Source organism: Sminthopsis crassicaudata, chromosome 4, assembly GCF_048593235.1.
Source record: "Sminthopsis crassicaudata isolate SCR6 chromosome 4, ASM4859323v1, whole genome shotgun sequence".
In the NCBI taxonomy this organism is placed as follows: domain Eukaryota; kingdom Metazoa; phylum Chordata; class Mammalia; order Dasyuromorphia; family Dasyuridae; genus Sminthopsis; species Sminthopsis crassicaudata.
Window position 1 is genome coordinate 295,066,198 of NC_133620.1, and position 18,483 is coordinate 295,084,680.

At 41.0% G+C, this 18,483-nt stretch overlaps 1 protein-coding gene and 1 long non-coding RNA gene across 5 annotated transcripts in view; one reads left to right on the top strand and one right to left on the bottom strand.

The window, feature by feature from the left end:
• LOC141540972 (uncharacterized) overlaps positions 1-11,500 on the bottom strand; it is a 56,097-nt gene extending 44,597 nt beyond the window's left edge. Inside the window, exon 1 of the long non-coding RNA XR_012481616.1 lies at positions 11,287-11,500. This is a non-coding gene — a long non-coding RNA (uncharacterized LOC141540972). The remainder of the gene's footprint in view (positions 1-11,286) is intronic.
• The window catches only part of AP1S1 (adaptor related protein complex 1 subunit sigma 1), a 29,824-nt gene continuing 22,677 nt past the window's right edge, over positions 11,337-18,483 (top strand). The window contains exons 1-5 of one of the 4 annotated variants that reach the window (XM_074264932.1): positions 11,337-11,643; positions 13,791-13,969; positions 14,643-14,751; positions 15,619-15,756; positions 17,226-18,037. In XM_074264932.1, coding sequence (XP_074121033.1) covers positions 11,641-11,643; positions 13,791-13,969; positions 14,643-14,751; positions 15,619-15,756; positions 17,226-17,273 — 477 coding nt within the window. In that variant the 5' untranslated portion in view covers positions 11,337-11,640 and the 3' untranslated portion in view covers positions 17,274-18,037. Of the gene's footprint in view, positions 11,835-13,790; positions 13,970-14,642; positions 14,752-15,618; positions 15,757-17,225; positions 18,038-18,483 lie in introns of those variants that run through there. The other 3 variants (XM_074264930.1, XM_074264933.1, XM_074264931.1) reach the window with 3 other exon arrangements.

Below are 18,483 nucleotides of genomic sequence, written 5' to 3' on the forward strand. Positions count from 1 at the left end.
TGAGTACAAAGGTGATCTAGTAAGTCAAAACAGTTATTAACTTCTTCCTCCAGACAGTCTCTCTTTTAACGCAGCATATCACGTTAAGACTTTTTTTGACAGTCTTATCACTTTTTTTTTTTTCAGATGAAATGCTATCCACCCATGATTTCATCTTGTATTTCTGAAGTTGAATTTTTGAACCCAAGCATAAAATTTCACTTTTTTATTTAACTCTTTGATGTCTATACAATTTCATCTTCTTGGATTCAGACCAACATTCTCTCTAAGCCTAGATCCCAAGTCAAGATCTTTTTGGATCTTGGCTATCACTGACTGTGTCATCTATAATTCTTAACTTTGATGTCACCTGAAAATTTAATAAATATGCCACTTCAGCCCTCTTTGTAGTGGCCAGAAACTGGAAACTGAGTGGATGCCCATCAATTGGAGAATGGCTGAGTAAATTGTGGTATGTGAATATTATGGAATATTATCGTTCTGTATATTGTTCTGTAAGAAATGACCAGCAGGATGATTTCAGAAAGGCCTCGAGAGACTTACATGAACTGATGCTGAGTGAAATGAACAGGACCAGGAGATCATTATATGTTTCAACAACAACACTATATGATGATCAATTCTTATGGACATGGCCATCTTCAACAATGAGATGAACCAAATCAGTTCCAATAGAGCAGTAATGAACTGAACCAGATACACCCAGCAAAAGAATTCTGGGAAATGAGTATGACCCACTATATAGAATTCCCAATCCCTCTATTTTTGTCTGCCTGCATTTTTTATTTCCTTCACAGGTTAATGGTATACTATTTCAAAGTGCGATTCTTTTTGTACAACAAAAAAACTGTTTGGACATGTATACATATGTTGTATTTAACATTTATTTTAACATATTTAACATGTATTGGTCAACCTGCCATCTGGGGGAGCGAGTTGGGGGGGGAAGAAGGGGAAAAATTGGAACAGAAGGTTTTGCAATTGTCAATGCTGAAAAATTACCTATGCATATATCTTGTAAATAAAAAGCTATAATAAAAAAAAATATATATATATGCCACTTATGCCTATACCTAAATGACTTCATCTACTCAAAGAGCATAAATCATGACTTTGCAATAATGTGTTTACTTTGATTAATCACTAGGACACAGTTGAAAGCAAAGGCATTTCATGAAATAGCACAGTATTGTACATTTTTTTTTTTTTGAGGGAACTGGGGTTAAGTGAATTGTCCAGGGTCACAGTATTATGTATCTGAGGCTGAATTTGAACTCAAGTCCTCCTGACTTCAGGACTGGTACTCTATCCACTGCACTATCTAGCTGCCCCTAATAGCACAGTATTAAAATCAGCAATAGAATATTTTTCCCTACAAACCTGGGGGAGAAATTGGAAGTACGCACACTCCCACACTCCCTACTCCTGGGTTATTTTCTCACAAGCAATATTGCTATCCAAACTAGTAAACATACCTCAAAGATTTAAATTCATTCATCTCTAGAACATCAATCCCATAGCAATATTGTTCTGCCTTACCTGGCCCATTCTTTCAGAAAGGCCTCAATCAGGTTTCACTTTAGTCCTTATTCTCTAGCAATCTTTCCAACTACTCTGCCATTACAAAAATATAATGATTTTATACTAATTTTTTTTTAGATACACATTGTTACCATACAAGAAAAACCCTGTTGCTTTTCTGCCCATAAGGGGGAGGATATTCATCCATTTCCATAGTATTGCTTTGGATAGCTTCTTCCTCTGGAAGATTCTCCATCTCAAGCAGCCAATGTTCTTGAACACTGAATAGTCAGCTAAAAAGAGCCCATAGGTATTTAATACTTTCTTGAATCTACTTCCTCCTGATAAGCAGATCTTATCCTTGTCTCAATCTTCTGATTTAAGAATTAGAAAGTCCTTGTTACTATTTAGTTTTATCATAGAAATCTTATTGCCCAAAAACCCATTTTTGAAAAATGTGGAGGATGCTACTAAAGAAATCCTACAATACCTATATGAGTATCAAACCCTGAGGTTTTATTCTAAGCTTCTTCCCCTCTCTACAAAGATTCCTTCATCTTCCACAGAAATGAAAGGAAGAGAAAAAGATAATATAACAAAAATAATTTGGATGGTACCACATTAGAAATAATACTCCAGGCAGAGCCAAGATGGTGGTGTAAAGGCAGAAACTTATCCAACCTCTCCCCCAAATTGCTTCAAATTCTTTTAAATAATGACTCTAAAACAAATTTTGGAGTGTCAGAATACCCCAAAAGTTGAACATTTTCTAGCCAAAGGCCTTAAAAGATCTGTGACACTAGGGTGGGAGTCCAGTGTGCAATTCTGGTGCATGGCACGCTGAGGCAGTCCCGGTCCAGGCCCAGGCTCCACCTCTGAATTAGCATCAGTGCTGGTAGCTTCTAGATGTCTCAGCCCAGAGACAGCAAAGAGGACTTAGAAGATCAACAGGAAAGGTCTTGAACCAGACTGGGAGCCTAGTTCACAATCCCAGTGCAGGCCTGGCTCCAGCTCCAGCAAGCGGAGACCCCAACATCAGGAAGCTGGACCTCTGAATCAGCAGCAGTTCTGGAGGCTTCTGGATTTCTCAGCCTGGCGACACCAGAGAGGACTCAGAAGGTCGGTGAAGAGGGTCTGTGGCAATGAGGTGGAAGTCTACTTATTCAGTCCCAGCACAGCCTGAGGCAGTGGACCTCAGTCCTGGCCAACATACTAGATCTTACAGCTACAGTGGGGTAAGGACACATCTAATAGCTCCAGGGCGGAAAAGAGTGTTTGTGGTCAGATTCCTAGGATTTCTGAAAACAGCTGCGCAAAACCCTTGAATTATGGGACAATTAACTCTCTACCCTGGAAAAATAACTCTATTCTAACAGAGTTAAAAGCAGAATAATAAGCTAGAAAAATGAGCAGAAAACAAAGCAAATTTCTAACCATTGAAAGTGACGAGGAAGATCAAAATACATACTCAAAAGTCAAAGCTCCTATATCCAAAGCCTCCAAAAAGAATAAGCATTGGGTTAAGGCCACACAAGAGTTCAAACGAGGAAAAATTAGAGAAAGAACTGAGAGAAGTACAAGAGGAAATTCAAAAAGTTAATGAAGAGAAGATTGCCCTAAAAAGCAAAATTGGCCACTTGGGAAGGGAGATACAAGAGTTCACTAAGGAAAATAATTACTTAAAAAATAGAATTGAATGGCAGAAATTAGATATGGATCCACACTTAACACCATATACCAAGATAAGATCAAAATGGGTCCATGATTTAGGCATAAAGAATGAGATCATAAACAGATTAGAGGAACAGAGAATAGTCTACCTCTCAGACCTATGGGGGAGGAAGGAATTTATGACTAGAGAATAACTAGAGATCATTATTGATCATAAAATAGAAGATTTTGATTACTTCAAACTAAAAAGTTTCTGTACAAACAATACTAATGCAAACAAGATTAGAAGGGAAGTAACAAATTGGGAAAATATTTTTACAGTTAAAGGTTCTGACAAAGGTCTCATTTCCAAAATATATAGAGAATTAATCCTAATTTATAAGAAATCAAACCATTCTCCAGTTGATTAATGGTCAAAGGATATGAACAGACAATTCTCAGATAATGAAATTGAAACTATATCCACTCATATGAAAGAGTGTTCCAAATCACTACTGATCAGAGAAATGCAAATTAAGACAACTCTGAGATACCACTACACACCTGTCAGATTGGCTAAGATGACAGGAACAAATGATGATGAATGTTGGAGGGGATGTGGGAAAACTGGGACACTAATACATTGTTGGTGGAGTTGTGAAGGAATCTGGCCATTCTGGAGAGCAATTTGGAACTATGCCTAAAAAGTTATCAAACTGTGCATACCCTTTGATCCACCAGTGCTACTACTGGGCTTATATCTCAAAGAAATATTAGAGGGGAAAGGGACCTGTGTGTGCCAAAATGTTTGTAGCAGCTCTTTTCGTAGTGGCTAGAAACTGGATGATGAATGGATGTCCATCAATTGGAGAATGGTTGGGTAAATTATGGTATATGAAGGTTATGGAATATTATTGCTCTTTAAGAAATGACCAGCAGGATGAATTCAGAGTTTGGAGAGACTTACATGAACTGATGCTGAAATGAACAGAACCAGAAGATCGCTGTACACTTCAACAACAATACTGTATGAAGATGTATTCTGATGGAAGTGGATATCTTCAACATAAAGAAGATCCAACTCACTTCCAGCTGATCAATGATGGACAGAAACAACTACACCCAGAGAATTGAATGTAAAATATTAGCACTACTGTCTATCTACCCAGATTACTTATACCTTCGGAATCCAATACTTAACATGCAACAAGAAAATTGGATTTACACACATATATTGTATCTAGATTATACTGTAACACATGTTAAATGTATGGGATTGCCTGTCATCTAGGGGAGGGAGTAGAGGAAGGGAGGGGAAAATTTGGAAAAATGAATACAAGGGATAATGTTATAAAAAAATTACTCATGCATATATGCTATCAAAAAAATTTATAATTATAAAATTAATTTTTAAAAATAAAGGGAAAAAAATAGAATTGAGTAAGTGGAAACTAATGACTTTTGAAAAATCAAAATATAATAAAGCAATTTATAAATATATAATTTGCATATATTATATATGTCATATGTAAATATACATAAAATATAAAAAAGAAAAAAAATAACAAAAATGTGAAATATCTCACATAGAGATCCAGGATATATAGATCCAGGAGAGATAATTTTTAAATATTGGTCTAGGGGCAACTAGGTGGCACAGTGGATAGAGCATCAGCCCTGAAGTCAGGAGGACCCGAGTTTAAATCTGACCTCAGACACTCAACACTTCCTAGCTGTGTGATCCTGAGCAAGTTACTTAATCCCAATTGCAATAAAAAAATTATCGGTCTATTTGAAAGTCATGAGCAAAAAAAGAGGCTCCACATTATCTTTCAAGCAATTATCAAGGAAAACTGTCCTAATATTCTAAAACCAGAGGGTAAAATAGAAATTGAAAGAATCCACGGATTATCTTCTGAAAAAGATATCAAAATAAAAATTCCCAGGAATATTATAGCCAAATTCCAGTACTCCCAGGTCAAGGAGAAAATATTGCAAGCATTCAGAAAGAAGCAATTCAAGTACAGTGGAGCCACAGTCAGGAAAACACAAGATTTAGCAGCTTCTACATTAAAGGAATGGAGGGTTTGGAATATGATATTACTGAGAGCAGTGGAGTTAGGGTTGCAACCAAGAACCACCTGCCCAGCAAAACTGAGTATAATCCTTCAGAGGAAAGGTGCTCCATTCAATGAAATGTGATTTTCAGGCATTTGTGATGAAAAGACTAGAACTGAATGGAAAATTTGATTTTCAAATATAGGACTTGGGAAAGCATGGTGGTAATCAGGAAAATGATATCATAAGGGACTTAATAAAATTCATCTGTTTACATTCCTACATGGGTGAATACCTTATTAGAATATGAGAATGTTTTCATTATTATGGCAGTTAGGAGTATATAGACAGAGGGCACAGGTGTGAGTTGAATATGAAGGGTGCTAGGCTATGGGACTCTACTGAGAGGGAGAACCAAGGCCACCTTGACCTTTGGTGCACAATAAGTTTTCTGCCATGTTGCAGAAACACCCTTGTTGAGTAAGGAGCAATGATTTGTGATCATGGGAATGGGTATGAGCCTGAAGGATCACAGCTAGTGGCTCATGAGCAGGGATGCCTTGACAAGGTATCTCTCCTGTGAGAGAGTTGCTAAATTAATGTATCAGCTCCTCTTCCATTGGCAGATACCATGCATATGCAAAGCCCACAAGCTGCTTCTCTGAATAGTGATTGGGGATTGTCTACTATTCACACATAGATCAAGCTTGCAAAAATGTACACCAATAAGGTTGTATGGGATAATAAACTGCAGCTCTTTTCACACTCTATGAGTCTCCCACCTCATTCATCTTGCCTCTGAGATCAAAGGGCTCATATGTTTTGAGCTCTTAAGACAGCTGCAACAGAAGGAATAATTATCTTTTTTAAAAAATGATGAAATTACCAGGTGAAAAAGAAATGTACTGAGAGAAAGAGAAAGGGAGAAGTGGGATGATGCAAATTATCTACCATAAAAAAGAGACAAGAAAAAGCTTTTACAATGGAGGGGAAAGGGATAAGAAGACGGAAAGTGAATGAATCTTACTCTCATCAGAAATGGCTCAAAAAGGAAATAACATACTTAGTCAACAAGGGTATAGAAATCTATCTTCTCCTGCAGGAAAACAGGATACTATAGGGGAGGGAATAGTTGATAGCAAACCACTTTTGAGGAAGAAACAGGGTGAAAGAAGAGAGAATAAAAGAGGGGAAATACAATTAGTGATAGTGATTGTAAAAACAATTTTGAAGCAAGTTTCTCTGATGGAATATTATTATTCTCTGGGAAATAATGAACAGGATGCTATCAGGAAAAATAAGAAATAAATAAGTGATTTTTTAAAAAAGAAAAACATCTCTATTTCAATCTCTATTTCAACCTACATTGTATATATGTAGGCAGCAACAATCACTCCACCATTAGTCTGCTATGCTAAAGTAAGCATGGAGCTAACAACATTTTCTACTGAGCCAGACTGGAGGTCTCAGCAGCTGATCTGTGCTTTGGCTGAGACCCTCCCTCCCATTGGCTTGCCCAGACACCATCAGCTCTGGGCTGCTCTTTTACCCAAGTAAGACTGACCTTTCCCAAAGTTCTTCCAAGCTAAATTGAGCTGGAAAATTGTTTCATTCATCTCTGTAAGTTCTGTTGTTCCAGAATCTACTGAGGGGTTTGATTCCATGTTGTTTCTGAGGGAAACTGGGAAGAGCTCAAACAACTTTTGAGCTTCTCTCCACTGTCTTGGCTCCTCCCATTTGGGGCTCTCTTAGCAACAATACTGAAGATATTAGCCATTTCCTTCTCCAGCTCATTTTATATATGACTGAGGTAGACAGTGAATACCCAGTGAATAGTCTAAGACTGGATACAAACTCATGAAGATTAATTTTCTTGATTTCAAGTCCAATGCTCTATCCATTTCACTGTCTAGTTATCCAAAATTATTATAATCAATATCAATACAATTTCTGTTGTTCCTTTTTATTTTCAATATCTTTTTAAAATTCAAAGTAAAATCTTCTTAATTGTATGCTTTATCTTTTTTCATTACTATTTAGCTGGCATGATGTATAACTGATGTAATATATTATCACAAAGCCACATTTTTTTCTCATTGTAATATTGTAATATAGATCATATAAAAGCAAAAAGCAAAAAACATCAAAAATAAGTTTTTAAACCACTGTTAAGATAAAACTGCAGTTCACCCAATGTATAATTGACATATATATGTATATAAATATAAATATATATCTTATTCAAGGGCATTTTGAAGAGATTATATATAATCAGCTACAAAGAAAGAAGAAAATTCTAAATCTCTGGCTTTCCCCAATTAACAGCTCTAATGAACCAAGTTAATTTCATTTATAAACTCCCCCAAAATAAGAAGTCAAAGAAAAATATTAATATTTTAATTCTTGAATTTTAGGTATAAATTTGACAGGACCAATTTAATATTAATCTAACAAATATATAAAGACCAGAGACTTTTTTTTTTTTTACTTAGTTCTCTATTCCACCCCATCATGCATACTTTTCATATTCAAGTTAGTATCACAACAAAATCCACTCTGCTCTGTTTCAAAAACTTCCACTTCCAAGTCCAGGGTATGTTAGGTGCTGTTCTTTAGATATAACTCTAAATTAATGAAAAGAACACTGAGGCAAGACTGCATGCATGTGTTAAAAACAGAGTTGATGAGAGAGCTTTGGGGAAGGCAAATATTCTTCATTCTGGTTTCAAGAACAGATACATGAGATTTCAGACTCTACTGGGGATCAACTTAAGGCACATGGAAAGAGACAAAATGTGGATGGCAGCCTTGTAGGCAAAGCTGGCCCCTGACCATATTTGGTATTTCTAGCTTTACCTCTCTAGACTTTGAAAAATTTCCCCTTAGGTCAATATTGGGGCCTCTGTCTTGATTGAGCAGAGATTTTATCTTGCTCCCATCTGAAAAGGACATTCTCTCTTTTTCTGGTATATACCAATTTATGCTTGCTATTTGCTTTAATAAATGATTTTACTATCTATTCAATATTGGTAAAGGTCTGCTTTAAGGTAATTAGCATTTGGTCAGAAAAGACCAAACTATAAGCATAAGCTACCAAAGAAGTTAGTAATTTTTGAACCTAAAAACTATGCCCCTAGATTAGCAATATTTAATAGAGTGGATAGATATAGTTCTAGGCTTCTATCATACTCTTTCTCAAAGTAGAACAAAGTGGCCAGTCTCATGCTTCTCCTTCTGCTCCTTGAAAGGCAAGGATCACATTCTCCCTTACAGAAGGGTAGATTAAAATTTCAGAGATATCTATTCGTGCTCCTTCTTGAGCTGCCTGTCTTTATTTTCAGACATTCTCTGTGAATACTCACATCTTCTATGAGCAATACCCCTTACATATAGAATGGTGGGACAAAATGCACATTTCAGGAGCTAAAAGATGAAAAGAGTAGAAGAAATGGATGCAGTGGTAGCAAACCAGTGTGTATAGGGGAAGAAAAGTAGAGTTCTAGGTTCAAGGTAAAGTATTTTCAATATTTTTGAAGCCAAAGATGTAGAAACCAAGGACAATATACCTGACCAAAAAAAATTTAAAAAGCTAAGCTTGGGAACAAAGTCCTTTAAGGAGTAATTCCTCTAGGATTTAGTACAGTAGATGGGAGGGAGTTATCTTATGAATAGCCAGGGGAGGCTATGGTCCCATTATCTCAGTAATCTCTCCTGTTACACAATTCTGGTATAGTTATGTTTTAAATTGTGTCTAGTTCTAGGTAAAACTGACTGCTAATATTTTCCAGCAAGCTTGCTGATGCAGCATAGTTATAATTCCACCTTTCTTGTCCTGGTTAATTTTTAGAAACTCCCTATTTTTTGCTACTGATCGCTCCTCCCTGACTCTACTGTTCCACTATTGACATGTGAACTGTCAAGCTGCCATGACCAAGCTTTTGTTTGAAAACTCCATTGGAACCCAGGTTCAAAGGAGCTATGGGCCTTAGATCAGAAAACACATCCTACTCCTGAATTAGGCTATGATGCTAGAATGCTGACCTGTTAGTCGGTTACATATTTTAAAAATCACTCCAAACCATTTATACTGTATACCATTCCTCTAAACTCCGCTCTAAATTTTCATGAAACTTTATTACTTCCATGATATTCTGCCCACTTAAATATTTTCTCTTCACATGAAAAAAACAAACAAACAAACAAACAGATTGCATTTGGCATAGTTATCCAAACTCAGACATTTTAGGAAGTTTCAGACATTGTCCTTACACTAAACAATTTCTCTAGATTTCATGTGACATGGGTCTTAATGATAATAATATAAACCATATGAACAGTTCTCTTCAGCATAATTCTCAGAGAATCCAAAAATTAACAATCTTTCTTGATGGTCCAGGTATACTATGATTCCTGGATCAAGGTGGCACAGAAGGAAATCCAGGCCAAGGTCCCTCCTCCCATGTGACTCTTACTGGAAATATACATTTCTCCTAAATGTACTCACTCCAAACTCTTCAGGCTTGATGTATATACCCTCCCTACCAGTCACATCACAATGACCCAACTGATAAATATCCCTTCCATGCTACTACTATTAAGCAAGCTTCTGTTTTGTTAAATGTTAGAGCATCTACAAGTGTCTCATGTCAATCCACTATGGAACCTAAAGTACCAGACTGGCCTGAGTGTGGTTTTCAGTCTCTAGCAATACTTACATTGCTGAGATCACAGATGCATTATAGTGTGAACTGGCGATAGTACCATAATTTCCAATTACTTAGCACAGGTAAACCAGAAAATGCAGGTTATGATATGTAACTGAACAGGTAACTCAGTCAGTTGGTTATGAGTATCTTGGACCAGAATTCAAAAAAAGGAAGAGAATAAACTGAATAGTTTTTCAATAATTATGCACTATATAAGACAATATAACTAACTCCCTGACACAAAAATTCAGCTTTCCATCATGAATTTGCAAAAATGTTGCTATGTGACCATGAGCTACGATACATCCTAATCCTCAAAGTTTCAAAATTGTTATTGGTCAAAAGAACAATGGAAAGATATACGGTTAGCAACATACTGCAAAGACAATATCAGAAGTGGAATAAAGAATGGCGTCTAGGAAATAAATGTGGGATCAGTAAAGGTAGTGAGCTGCTAAGGAAAGACCAAGGGATAACAGATGGACAGCCCTGGATCTAATCCTCCAATAAAATCCTTCACCATGGTACATATACGGAATTACTGAAGGCATATCATTGGTGCACAAACTCTAATAGTCCATCAGGCTGGAAAGCTTCTAACATGTCCTACAAACTAGTAAATAACTTGTCTGACACACGGCTAGATGTGTGACCACTTGCTGAAATTTTTTTTGCCCAAAGCAATTCATTCAACTCTACTAGAGTCCGGAGGAAGCTGTAATCTAGGAGGGCCCTCTATCTGTACAGATGAGATCACGATGTTCATTGATCAGGCCCTTGTATGCCAGGGACTTTGCTAAGCAGTGAGAAAGACAAAAACAAAACAATCTCTGCCCTCTGGGATCTTCTGCAGAAGTAAATGAAAGTGTAGTCCTGATGGGACGGTACAAACAGTTGTGTGAGGTACAATACTGTGAAATAACTGACGGGATCTTAGCCTTCCCAGAGCACGGTAGCCCCACCTTGCCCGGTTCCACGTTAAGTCCATCTTTCAACACCTACTACTCAGGACTTTGCATACAGTGAGTGCTCAGTAAGATATCTATCATGGGCTTCTGTTGACTTGGTTTCTCCCTCCCTCTCCTTTTTCTGTTTCTGTATCTCTCTCCGCCTTCCTTCTCCCCTTTCCCCCTCTCTCCTTCCCCTCCTCTCCTTCTGTTTCTCTGTCTGAATCTGTCTGCTGTCTCTCTAGCCCAAATCATCTATTTTTTTTGCTTTTCCCCTCCATCACACCCCTCACAGCGCCTACACCCTGTCCCCCAACGCCTCCAAAGCGAAACCCCTTTCCCGCCTTTTCCTCCCTGCCCCCCTCCACCTCTTAGGAACCTGAGGCCCCGAAGTTCCCAATTACCCAATCTCCGCATTATTGCTGGCCAAAGTCTCCCAGTTGCTAGGGGCAACAGGGGGGCCGAGTACAGCAAGGCCCAGTGAAGGGTGTTGTCATGGTTTCCGCTCCTCCTCTTTCCCCTCCACCTTAGGCACCGCCCCGCCTCCGCACCCCTAGGCGCCGGCGCCTACGCAATACGCTGGGGTGGCAGCTAGGCTCCACCTGGAGAAAAGGGGGTGGGGCTGGGGTCCTTTGGCTAAGAGGGAGGGGGAGGGGGCGGGCGCGGGGGGGAGGGGGAAATAAGAAAAGGGAAAGAGAGGAAGTGGAGCTGGCCCGTACGGTGGCCGAAGAGGGACGCGCTGTGCCAGAGGCTGCAGGATGGTAGGGAGTGCGAAGCTGGGGGAGGGGAAGTGAGGGGCGTGGGCTACACCCGCTGGGACATCTTGGGGGCCAAAGCCCGTATGGGCGGCGCACGCTTCTTCCACCCCAGAGGTGCCCTCCCCAAATCAGGCTGGCCTACAAGGGGAACGGGGGTAGAAGAGGAGATCCCAGAAGAGGCGCCGCCGCCCCAGGTGGAACCCTCTTTTCTTACCCCCCCCCCCCGCCCCGGTCCGCAGGGACTGCAGGGAGGGGGCGTCTGGAGCTGTGGGAGCCCTGGGAGCAGCACGGGGGCGTGGGGGGAGTGTCCCCGGAGTGCCTTACGGTCGGACCGCGCGTGGGCGTGGGGATCCGACTGGAGGCACCTGGGGACTTGGCCTGAGCTGCGGGCTCCAGTCTGTGGGGATTGGTGGAGGATAATGGTCAGTCCCGGGGTGATCCCCTCCCCCCGCCTCTCGGGAGGGTGGAGAGAAAGGTTCTCCTGGAGGAAGTTTCCGGGTCTCCGGCCCTCGGAAACCGGAGTCCGACTCCCCCCAGCCATCCTGCCCTCCCACCCTTCACCAGATCAGACCCTTCCCTTCCCTCGGCCACAGCTCCCCCGCACGCGCCCTTTCACCCCCCCCCCATGGCAGTTTCCGGTCTCGTTGCCTTCCTCCGCTGTTCAGACACCCCCACCTCCGTGCCCCGTCCCCTGCCCAAGTCCCCGCCAGCACCAAGTTCCTCTCCCCGGCCCAGCCCCTGGGTTTTTTTCATTAAACCCCAGTAACTTCCCACCGGTCCTGTGCCCAGTCTGTTGTGCAGTTTGCCTTACATACTTACAATGCATCCTCTGCCTGCCCCGAGTCCTTCCGTGCAACTCCGGTAGTCCCGCAGCCTGCAGGGGAGCCTCTGAAAGAGGGAAGTGGCCGTTCAGACAGGTGCTGCCCCCGATATTGGAGAAGGAAAACATTTCCCTCCCTTCATCCTCCCCAAATCTCAGTCAGCGTTTGCCATCCAACCCCGAAAATTAAATGTTTTCACCTAGCATTGCTGTTTGTTTCCTAGTGAAGAAGTAACCCTGTTCAAGTTTCTAGTGACTCGATTCCGGTACCTCGAATGACTTAGGTCTACCTGGTCTACCCCAGGGAAGATATTAGGAGTGGGAGATGTCCATGTAGCTTCTCCTAGGGAAGGGGTTGGAGAGGAAAGGGTAAGAGAATATGTCAGTTAAACACCTGAGGGAGAAGGAGAGCTTTGTGAGAGGACGGGTCCGAATCTAGGAGTAGACTGGCTCGCTCTAGGAACCCCAAACTAAAGAACTTCGCACTGCGTCGTCTAATTCAACTCCCGCCTGAAGCAAACCCCCTGGTGTTAGGAATTCTAGGAACTTTCTATTATACTACTTGCTACCTCATTTACCTTAAGCCTTTTTTTTTTTCTGAGGCTGGGGTTAAGTGACTTACCCAGGGTCACACAGCCACGAAGTGTTAAGTGTCTGAGACCAGATTTTGAACTCAGGTCCTCCTGAATTCAAGGCTGGTGCTCTATCCACTGCGCCACCTAGCTGCCCCTACCTTAAACCTTAATCTCATTTATTTTAGGCTTCGATTTCCTTCTCTAAAAGGAGGGGTTGGATCAACTTAATTTAAAACCTGAGGTCCATGAAATTGTTTTATTTGTTTTTTTTTTTTAATTTGATGATAATTTCTATGTCATTGGTTTGCTTTTTAAACCAATGCTTTTTTTTTTTTTTGTATTTAAAAATATTATTCTTAGAAGGGATCTTTATTCTTGCCCACAATGCCAGGGGTCCAAAAAAGGTTTAAGAACTGATGAACTAGATTAACTCAAAGATCCCTTTCTAATTTATGGTAGGACTTTCATTAGGGAACTATTTTCTGAAGCAGACCATTTCCCTTTTGGAAAACTCTTTGTGACTTTTTTCATTATCTTAAGCCAAAATCTGCCTTCCCGAAACTTTCTTTCTTTGACCCTGGAGAGTCTTAGATACCTGCATATTGGAGATGGGGGAAATTGGTAGGGGGGAAGGGAAGAAGCAGGATTTCTTGGGTTAGGAATAGGAAATTTGGAAGCTAGTACACTTGGTTTCAGTGCTGTGTATCAGACCTCCAAATCTGCAAACACTACTACCACCTCCACCCCACCCCTAGATGCGGTTCATGCTGCTGTTCAGCCGGCAGGGGAAGCTGCGGCTGCAGAAATGGTACCTGGCTATGTCAGACAAGGAGAGGAAAAAGATGGTTCGAGAGCTTATGCAGGTCGTCCTGGCCAGAAAGCCCAAGATGTGCAGCTTCCTGGAGTGGAGAGACCTCAAAGTTGTCTATAAGAGGTGATACCCAATTCTTAAAAATCTTTATCTCATCTCACATTTGCCTGGATCATGCTGAATGGGCATTTGGAGATGTTAACAGTGTGGGAGAGGAGGGGCTGCTTCAGGACTAGGCCCTTATTATTAACAATGGGGAATTGGTTAGGGCTGACAATAAAGAAGAAATGTCTCCAAATTCAATCTCCTTTCATGACCACACCCTTATTCACAAACTTTTCTCCCCTATATCTCAAACCCGACTATTCCTACAGTATCCTATCCCCGATCAGCAGATTCTTCCCCCTCTTCCAACCTTAGGTATATTGCCTCTAAGCCTCCATAGCACACATTCTGTTCCCCCTCCGAGCAAGCAAATAATTCAGTTTCTTGCTAAGTAAGTGGGTAAAAAGGAAAATTTTTATCTTCCCATGTATCTGTTCCTAAAATCAAAGGGAGGTGTCTGGCAGAACCACGTCTCTAACATTATCTTGAGACCTGTTCCTACAGGGTACCAAATGCCCCAGGAAGAAGTAGGTAGGGTATGGAGGGAGGAAATAGACTGGGAAAGGAACTAGAATCTTGAGAATCTGATGCCTGGGACCAAGAGCTGAAACAAGTGCTTGGGACTGGAGAGTTAGAAACTCTGATTCCTTTATCCTATTCCCTCATTTGTACAATATGTTCCTTTCCCCAGATATGCCAGCCTCTACTTCTGCTGTGCCATTGAGGGCCAGGATAATGAGCTCATCACACTGGAACTGATCCACCGATATGTGGAACTCCTGGACAAATATTTTGGCAGTGTAAGTTTCTCCCCAGCTTCACCACCTACCATCTCCCTCTGCCAAAACCAGGGAACCTTTTAGGCTTCCTCCAAGAGGATCAGAAGATAAATTAAGGGTAATGAGAACAGTAATCCTTTTTATAAAGATTTAAGCCTATTAGCCATGGCTCCTAATGAGCCCTTAGTGAGAATGGAAAAAGTAGAAATTTACTTCAGTCCCCAAAGTATGGGCATTTTGGGCATTAGACTTCAGAATCAGGAAAGATAGCTCAGATCTCAGATTGCAGGAGATAGTTTTTAATGCTACTGGCATTAGTAGAAAAAGAACTGATTTGGGAGTTTGATCTAGATTTGAACGCTGTCTGTGCCACATCATATCTCTGACCTTAGGCAAGTCAACTTGTGATTCAGTTTCCTCATCTGTTAAGTGAAGAAATTAGACATGATCTTCAATATTCATTCTGGAGCCTATGCAGAAACTCAGAACATAAAGAGATTAGTGGTGATGAGTATGGCAAAAGTTGAGTAAAGAAAAGAAGGGAACTGGGATTGTTATGGGATGAAAGGAAGTTAGCTATAAAAAGGAAAAGTAGGATGTGAAGTCTAGGTCATAAAAAGAAAAGATTTGGGAAAGGGAAACAGGTGGCAACAGTATTGGAAAGATCCATTCTCTGACTTATTCCTACTCCTCATCCTAGGATTGTATAGTAGGAAAACAACTGAATTTGGAATCAAAGAACATTAGGTTGAATCTTAGCTCTCTCTACTGCCTGTTCCATTCCATGGACAAATCACTTAAATTTTATATATCACTGTTATCCAGAAAAGATTGGATTAAAGTACCTAAAGTACCTTCTGGCCCTAAATTTGTGTTCTTATTATTTAGGTATGTGAACTTGACATCATCTTCAACTTTGAGAAGGCTTACTTCATCTTGGATGAATTTCTAATGGGTGGTGATGTCCAGGATACTTCTAAGAAAAGTGTGCTAAAGGCCATAGAACAAGCAGATCTACTACAGGAGGTATGGAGTGGGGGCAGTGCAGATAAGAATGATGGGGAGGATTTTCTATTCTACCCTTGGCACTGACCCTTTCTTGCCATTTTATGAGGATTCTCCAGGAGTAGAAGAAAGAGAAACCACTTTGTATTTGTTCCGTAGCTCAAATAATTACCCAGATCAACTTTAGTCCCAGAAGCCCAAAAGCAAGATCTTAAAAGGAATATAGAAATCCCAGATTTTTATATTTACAATTTTTGTACCTTCTGTCCTTGAGGACTAAGGTCCTTTAGGACTCCTCAAAAGTTATATGAAGATAAGAGGGAATGTGACCCGGGTTCTCTCCTTTTATCTTTCTCATACATCCTCCGTGTAGCTTCTGGTTCCCAGGATGTTAAGATGGTGAACAGTAACAAGGGTATGTAGGCTAGGGTCAAAGGAGATTAGTTATTGGTTTTTCTGTTTACTGAGGCCACCAGCCCCCTCTGTGCCACTGCCGCCCAGCCTTCTGGTGCAGGAAGATGAGTCACCAGAATCCGCAGTGATGAGCAAAGCTGACTGGGAGGGAGGGGATTGGGGAAGGTGGGGGGGAAGGGGGCGCTGCCTCAGCTCTTTGGTGGGAGGAAAGACAAGAACTAAACTGCCTCACACAGTGAGTGTCCAGCTTCTCTATTCATTTGTCCTCTACCCAGTCCTTTTATACTTCCATTTGCCCATCATTCCCTTTAAGGGATTTGGGAGCCTGGCCTGCAACACTATGAACTAGTAGTCTTTAACCATCTCATCTAAGTCTCTGATCTCCTCTGAAATTTGATTCTCCTGTCACTTAGCACCTAATGCCTATGGTATCATAGACCTAAAGCCCTGGGACCTGAAAGGCCATCTAGTATAATCCCTTCATTTTACAGAGAAAGAAACTGGGCCAGAGAGCTTAAGAAATGGGCCCAAGGTCATCCAGGTAGTAAGCAAAAGAGGCAAGATCTGAGCACTGATCCTCGGATTCCAGGGCTAGTGTTTGTGCTATATCAATTTACTTCCCTACTATCTGTGCCACCCAAACTTATTGTACTTAGTTTTTTTATGTTCTTGGCTTTGGGGCTTTTAGGGGGTGATAGGCACACGTCTACATAGTGTGCTGTGGGTGGGGATTAATGAGGACTGGGGAGCTTCCTTATGGGAAGCTCTTAGCTGTCCTAGTCTTGGCCTCACATTTTCTCTCTCTCTCTCTCTCTCTCTCTCTCTCTCTCTCTCTCTCTCTCTCTCTCTCTCTCTCTCTCTCTCTCTCTCTCTCTCTCTCTCTCTCCTTCCCTCTCTCCTTCCCTCTCTCTCCTCCCTCTCCTCCCTCTCCCTCATTTCCTCTTTTTAATTTTCTCCTTTTCACTATTTTTTTTTGTCCCTCTTTTACTCCATCTCTTGTCTCCATTCATATTTCTATCCCCCCTTTTTTTGTCTATCACTCCATTTCTTCTTCATCCTATCTCTAACTTCTTTAGGAAGATGAGTCACCTCGAAGTGTCCTGGAGGAGATGGGTTTGGCATAGCTTCCCACCCTAATGGGAGATGCATTGCAGGGTTGCCATGCCTTGGCAGGCATGGCTGGTTGCTTCAAAGTCCACACATGTTCAGATCCCCTTTCCCTGTGGAATACCCTTCCCTTGCTCTCAGTTTTCTCTTGGAGAGAGCTGTGGGCTGGAATCCTTCAAACATTCCTTCTTTCTCTGACTTCTATCACTTCCTGTTCTTCACTGTTTCCAGTTGAAGTTTGAGAAATTGGATGGTAGAGAAGGACTACGACCAAGAAGAGAGGTGTAATAATGCCTCTCTCTCTTTCCCCTCCCTCTTTTGCCCCCCCCCCCCCATTCTGAGAACTTTGTCCAGTTCGCCGAAATTTTACTCCATTCTCACATACACTGTAAATATATAAATATGTCAGGTTAAAGGAAAATTGTTTTCAGCCCTCCAGTTACCCAAAGAAAAATAAACATATCTCCATTTCCTCCCCCTCCCTACTCCAATCAGCCAGGCCTTCATCTTTTCCTGAGAAAAGCAATTGTTAGTATATTAAAGAGGGGTGTCTCTTTCCTTATATTTCTCACCCCTGACCCTTTTAGGGTGTGTTTGAACTGCAGGGAAGAGCATAAGCTAATTTTTCAAATCTTAGGACTGAGGGAAGAGATCCAGGAAGGCTTGGGCCTGTTGAGAACTTAGTGGAACTCCAAATGGGTTTAAGGGGAGAGAGGGGAAAAGGGTGTTTATCTGTCTGTTTTCTTTTTCTCCTTGAAATAAAAGGAATATCATTTCTGGACTTTCTGCTTATGGTATAAATAACACTTCTAAGGTTCCTCACAAGAGAACAGTGCAAGTATAACTAAGAACTTGTCTGAGATCATGCAGAAATTGTATGGCTTTGGAATCCGAGTCTCTAATCCAGTTTTCTTCTTGTTGGTTTTCCTGTCCCCTCCACCAATTTCCCACTGGGGAAGAGAAAAACCTCTGGAAGGGGTTCCCTTATTTCAAGACTCTTATCTTGCAGGAAGAAAGCTAAAGTGTTCAGAGAATTGTAGGTGCTAAGGTCTTTCAAGAACATACTTTTTTTGCCCCCTCCCCATCACACCAGAGATTTCCCCTCTCATCTATGAAGCCTCTGCCCTGGTGGGAGTAGAAAAGGAAAACTAACTTACAACCTCCAAGAAAAGATTAAGGTTAGGATGAGTTAAGGTGCTAAAATATAATTTGATTGCCCCTTGATGA